At 38.0% G+C, this 5842-nt stretch overlaps 1 protein-coding gene across 1 annotated transcript in view; it reads right to left on the bottom strand.

The window, feature by feature from the left end:
• Positions 1-254: 254 nt before the first annotated feature.
• The window catches only part of LOC104295878 (carbohydrate sulfotransferase 9-like), an 11768-nt gene continuing 6180 nt past the window's right edge, over positions 255-5842 (bottom strand). Inside the window, exons 2-4 of the mRNA XM_009895688.1 lie at positions 3609-3718; positions 1788-1935; positions 255-1324 (exon numbers count right to left, since the gene is read on the bottom strand). Of these exons, the coding sequence (XP_009893990.1) occupies positions 474-1324; positions 1788-1881 (945 nt within the window). The 5' untranslated portion in view covers positions 1882-1935; positions 3609-3718 and the 3' untranslated portion in view covers positions 255-473. The remainder of the gene's footprint in view (positions 1325-1787; positions 1936-3608; positions 3719-5842) is intronic.

The raw sequence follows: 5842 nt of genomic DNA, 5'->3' as shown, positions 1-5842 counted from the left end.
TCAAGTTATTTGTTCCTTTCCTGCAGGATTCATGACTGAGGCTCTTTCAGAGAGTGGTCTGACTCTAAAGCAGGTTGTTTATTGCTTTGTATGTCTTTTTCTAATAAAAAATTAAAATAATTTACATTAAAAATGGTGTTTTAAAATATTCACTGTGAAATACTAGAGTTTTCATCCTTCCCGTATCTTGATCTCTTACCAACAGACCAACATCTACAATTTATAAACAGTTTTCGTGAAACAAAGATATGCCATTAATGATCAACATGAAGAAACTAATTTCATATAGGTAAAGTACTGTACAGTACAACAGATCATGGCAGGGATTTGTTACAAGAGTGCTTAGGATGATAAAGCATGTCTCCAAACACCAGTAAAATCTCGGCAGCAGTCACCAACCCACCCATGAAGCACCTGTGAGGACAAGTTCTGCCCATTTTGTACGAAGGAAACTGTTCTTTGTTTAACCTACATTAGTCATTCAGGGAAAAATAATCCTCGTATTTCGTAGTATAGTTGAACAAGACAAAATCCATTTGATACAATTTATTTATCTTCTCAATTTGTTCTGCGTTCAATTGTCGGAGATACTCCAAGGTGATATCACCATTAGTTCGTTTCTCTGAGCCATACCTCTTCAAGCTGGGATAGTGCAGGCTCCCTGGTGCTCCGATGACCTTCAGAACATGCTCAGAATCTAACCCAAGAGTTTCATACTTACCCAGAATATCATAGTGAATGTTGCAAGGATCACAGAGCAGAAACATTGGTTTCCAGTGAATGTCAAGAGTATTTGGTGGTTTTGCTATAATGAAGTTGACAAACTCCTGGAAACTCACTTTTTCAGAAGAATTTTTGTTTTTTCTGAACATTGCCCTAATCTCATTAGCAACAGTGATACTGTAGAATGGCTCAGAGTGCAGAAGTTTGTCTCTGTAAGCTGAAACCAGCCGTTCTAAGGGATGTCTGGTGAACATCACTTTGGTGTAATTGTTCAGAAACTCCTTTTGTATGGAAGGAGGGTAAGTCACCAGCTTTTTGATCAGTGAGGTTTGGTGGATGTGGTCATGCTCAATTTCAGAAGCTTCCGCATTCAAGTCTGCTTGGAGAAGAAAAATAGTTCTCTTCCAGTTGGAGCAGCCTACCTTGGGCACCTCACAGTAGATAAATTTATGTTTGTGCTCCACAAAGAGCTGGTTTGCAACATGAGAATCCAATTTGCTTCTTAATTTAAGAAGGTTGTTCTTCAGGCAGACAGAAGCCAGTGTGCTTTTGCGATCATTTTGAATTGCCAGCCAATCTTCAGTGGGATCAGGAAAAGCACCTGCAACCAAGGAAGGAAAAAATTTAAACCAATAGTGTGAAATAGTCTTATATAGGTCTTTCTTTGTGACAACCATAGCACTCAATCTATCTCCCTGCATACAAAAATTAATGATGATGCTAAAATCAAGTTTTTGTTTACTGGCACCAGACTCCACTACGGCAAACATGCAACAAACTATCCTACTTAGTGAAAAAAGTATGTCAAAATGAAAACTTCCAACATGTTAGCAATATTGGTCTAAGAAAGATGGATATTCTAACACTTCTAATGTCAACTGTTTTTTGTAGTGCTCTTCCTCCCATACACTGCTGAGATAGAGCTCTCCCAGTGACAGAGCCTTAGATATTTTCATGGTATTGTTTATAACTTAGGCTCCATAGTTACTTTCTAACACATTTGGGAAAGGTGTCCCTGGTTTTGGAAAACATTAAGTCTTTCTGTCGGTAAACACTTTACTCACCTGTTAGGTTTTTTTGTCTCTTATAGAAAAACCCAAAAAGAAATATCCCAAAAATAAAATTTGGGAGAAGGAAAACTAACACCTTCTGATTCATATTATTTTCACAGGAAGGAGGATGAAGTGATCTTTAAAGTAGAAATCTGCCTTTCTGTCAACAAGGAAAGATAATACAGGTTAGATTTTGTATGACTGATATAACAAAGATAACACAGTATCCTCTTACAGAATTTGCAATAGCAGAAAGACCTTTCAAGCCCTATAAAACCAGGCTTTGCTAACAAGTAAAAATTCTCCTACGAAAAAGTCACCATAATTATACTGTCAAACCAAACAGACAAATAATACGATCATTTCAAAGCATTACAAAATTCCCCCCTTTCTCAGAACAATGAACAGCATATGAGCAAATACTCCTCCCTTCTCATTTAAAGCTGTTGTTCCTGCCAAGCAAACTCATCTATCCCTTCATATCGTGTAACAATAGTCTCATTTAGGATTATAGAGATGTATTTTTTTAAAATAACCTTACTTCTTGGAGTCTGGAGTACAAAGTTTTCTGTAACCTGCAACAGGCCTATCTGCAAGCCTAAGATGCATTCAGGATGAGATTCTTCCCATCTCTTGCCCTGAAACTTTCCACTCTGTGCAAATAAACTAATATTCGCTGCAGGATAAACCCTTCCACACTGCAGCAGAGAATCCTAACTACTAACTATAGCTTAATTTTCCCATTCTCTCTCTCCCAAAGACATTGCAGTGTACATATGTTTGCTGCAGTTGCTGCTGCAGTGTAAGAGCCCCAGAATGGCTCACTATGGCAGGAAGCATAGAGAAGCAGCAGAGGAAAAAACAGAAAAGAAGATGTTCCATTTTCACAGACAAAAGGAGAGAAGGCCAATGCAGTCCAACACTCAAAGTATTCCCTCTCCTGTGCTTACTCATTCTGTGCCCTTGTACCTACTGGAGATAGAGCTCCCTACATCCTCTGTGCAATCTTACTGTGTTGCCCCCGTTAAAAAGCTCTTCATCAGCATGCTGTTCATAATTTTTTATTTGAAGCAGCAAAATTAAGTGCAAAACCACAACCACTGGCAAATGTGACATTCTATTTCTGTCCCATAAAGTCTGCACCATCAAAAAAGCCAAGCAACACTGTCTTCCATTTCCGCTTTTTGATTTTTTTTCCCTGAACCTACTGGCAATAAAAACATCACTGTGTGGATTTCTTGAGGATCTAACTGCAACTTTTGTTTTGTTTTCTAAAAACAAAGATACAACAGGACCGCTCTGGAAGTTATTTGTGGTGCCCCTTGCACCCCCCCTACCCTGCAGTGTGGATGTACATAAACCCCAGCTACCATAATGGAAACTGGTTTCCTGTGTTTTCTGAGATGGCAGTAGAGGCAGTACTAGTTAAATTCCTGAAAATGAACTTGCACAGAAGGCCTCTTCCTTTCAGGGCTGACAGGTGATTATCATATCACGCATCTTTACCAGCATATCTTCAAACTCATACAGTTAACATCATTACTAATTATTAAATCTCTCTTAGTGTAGGCATGACCTGAGAAATTGAGAGGGATGACTGTTCACTGTCTCTGACCTGTAAACATCATTACGAACAAATCTGCAGTCACATGTATTAACAATTTACTTGTGTTTATATTAAACTGTTAGAATACTCATTCAAACAAAGGCAGTATTTTTACACACAATGGCACGTCTGGACCCTTTAGTAGACTTTAATCTACAAAGTGCAGACTCGCTGTAAGAGCTAAAACTGTCCATCAACAAGCCAACATGATGATTCAGAGAAGCTACCTGAAGGTGAAGTCTGAATGCTTCTTCTAAAGATGTTTTCTGAAGGGAGATCCCAATACGGAGTTGTGCGTAATGCAAGGTCTCCAATGATGAAATCACTTAAGAGCAACCTGAAGAAGAGGAGGAAAGAAAATTCTGAGAGCCATTTTGTCAGAAGAGGGACAAGTCACCTGACAATGAAAAAGGGAAACAAAAATCCAAATCAAAAATACATCTTTGTGATACATTCAGTGTCAGTAGATCAGATTAACTTTTTCTTCCATTTCTTCACTTATGTCTGTTCCAGATATTTCTAATTGTGTTGTCTATTTTAGATGAAATTAATTAATACTTCTGTTTGCATTTTACCTCATCCTACCTTGAATTAAGTGTGATTTAAGGTGACTGGGTAACTAACTACAAGGCATTCCTCAGTCGAGGTGTGGTGAGTCTATTAACACAACTCCATAATAAATAGCTGTAACCAAAGGGAAGCTACAGGCAAGGTGGAAAGACAGTACCATAGGATTCAAAAAAAGGCAGAAATATCTTCTAGTGAAAAGTGATGCAGCAAGGAGTCAGAGATCTAAATGTCTCTTTGGAACTAGCATATCCCCAAAGAGAGGAGAAAATACTAAAAACTAAATATAGGGCATTAATCTGCTTTGTTCTTTTTATACATAGTTGTGGGGGTTTCGTGGTTTGGTTGGTTTTGGTTGGTTTTTATTTTTAATGAAGCATAAAATCTTCTAGATAACAGTCTTGCACTGTGCTGCTGGTCTTTGCTTGTTCTTCAGATCACATAATTATAGATTAACCACACATACTTATGGCTTAATATTTTCAGTTCTGCATGTCTTACTGGATTCTGCAGATTTCATAAGAAACCATTTTAAGATTCTTTCTTGGACATCATTAAACAGTAAACCAGACAGTAAGAGGAATGATCCTTATAGAACCCTTTCTTGTAAAACCCTTTCAGAAGCATTTCTATCAGGTGATGAGATTTTTTGAGGCCTGTCAGTTAGCTACTGTTTAATTCCTTCAATGTGCGTCCGGCTGGTTTGATGGCTGGCTTTGTAGCTTCTTAGCCAAAACATACTGCAGTATCAAGTTGAATGCTTTATACAATTCTAAATCCACTATATCGATGTTATTACCTTAATCATCCAAACCCAAATAAAAATAGGAAGTTAGTTTGGTGAGATCCATTTCCTATAACAGAATACAAAGTTTCTTTGAGACCGCAACCAGAGCAATTGCTCAAGCCAGGAGTGGTAGCAAATGGGGAACAGATTATTGGCAAAAGCAATGTAAATCATCTCATGTGAATGTGAGATGGGAAAAAGGCCTTAATCCCTCATAAAGTGAGAAATATTTATTGAATTCCAAACTTCTTTGCACTACTGATAATTCTACCATCTCCCTCTATCAATCTGTTGTTAAGATTCTTTTCTTCCTGCTATACACACTCCTCGTAACAAACCCCTCAAAAGTTGCATCACATTGTTCATGCCTTTGTTCTCAAGTTTGCTAACCATAAAATGTTCTTTCCATCCTTCTGTATCCTTCAAGAAACTTATGAAAATTTTCTGCTTTTGATTACTTTCAACATCCCCCTTTTCTATATGCTCTACTGGGTATGGAGGAGAGGCTGGCGACCTACTTGCACAACTCCTGTATGTCAGGCTAGATCATTTGACCCACTAGAGCTCTCTGTCTCAATTATGAGATTGTACTTTCCCAGTGTTCTCACAAAAATGTCATATGCCTGAGTTATTGGATATTTTTTCCTGTTAAATTACTTTCTCTTGATTCATTTCCCTTGTACTTGCTTTCCATTTTGTGATAATCGACCTTATGCAACCATCCCACATGTCTGTTAGCAGTCTGGATTGTAACTGTACCATATGTAGCTACACCACAACCACTCACACTTAGCCAACAACCACCTTTGATTTTGTAATTAATTCCTTTTCCCCTGACCAATACAAGGTCTGATATAGGATCACTGGTACTCTTTCAATTAAGAAATATTGAGACAGTCCAAAGATGTTTTAATCATAAAGATCTAGCACATCACAACCAGACTGAAGTTCTCGCTCCTGCCATGCAGGTTTATTCCTAGAAAAGGCACTGAAGTAATAGATTGTATTGCCTTTAACAGGTAGCACTGGTACATCAGTCTGGCCTTGAACCGCTAAAACAATGATTCATAATAGAGCATTCCCTAATCCTTCTCCTGGAACTGCTGA

This window comes from Charadrius vociferus, unplaced genomic scaffold, assembly GCF_000708025.1.
Source record: "Charadrius vociferus isolate BGI_N301 unplaced genomic scaffold, ASM70802v2 scaffold111, whole genome shotgun sequence".
Taxonomy (NCBI): Eukaryota; Metazoa; Chordata; class Aves; order Charadriiformes; family Charadriidae; genus Charadrius; species Charadrius vociferus.
Note: the sequence above shows the minus strand (reverse complement) of the source record. Positions and strands in the feature narration are given on the sequence as shown.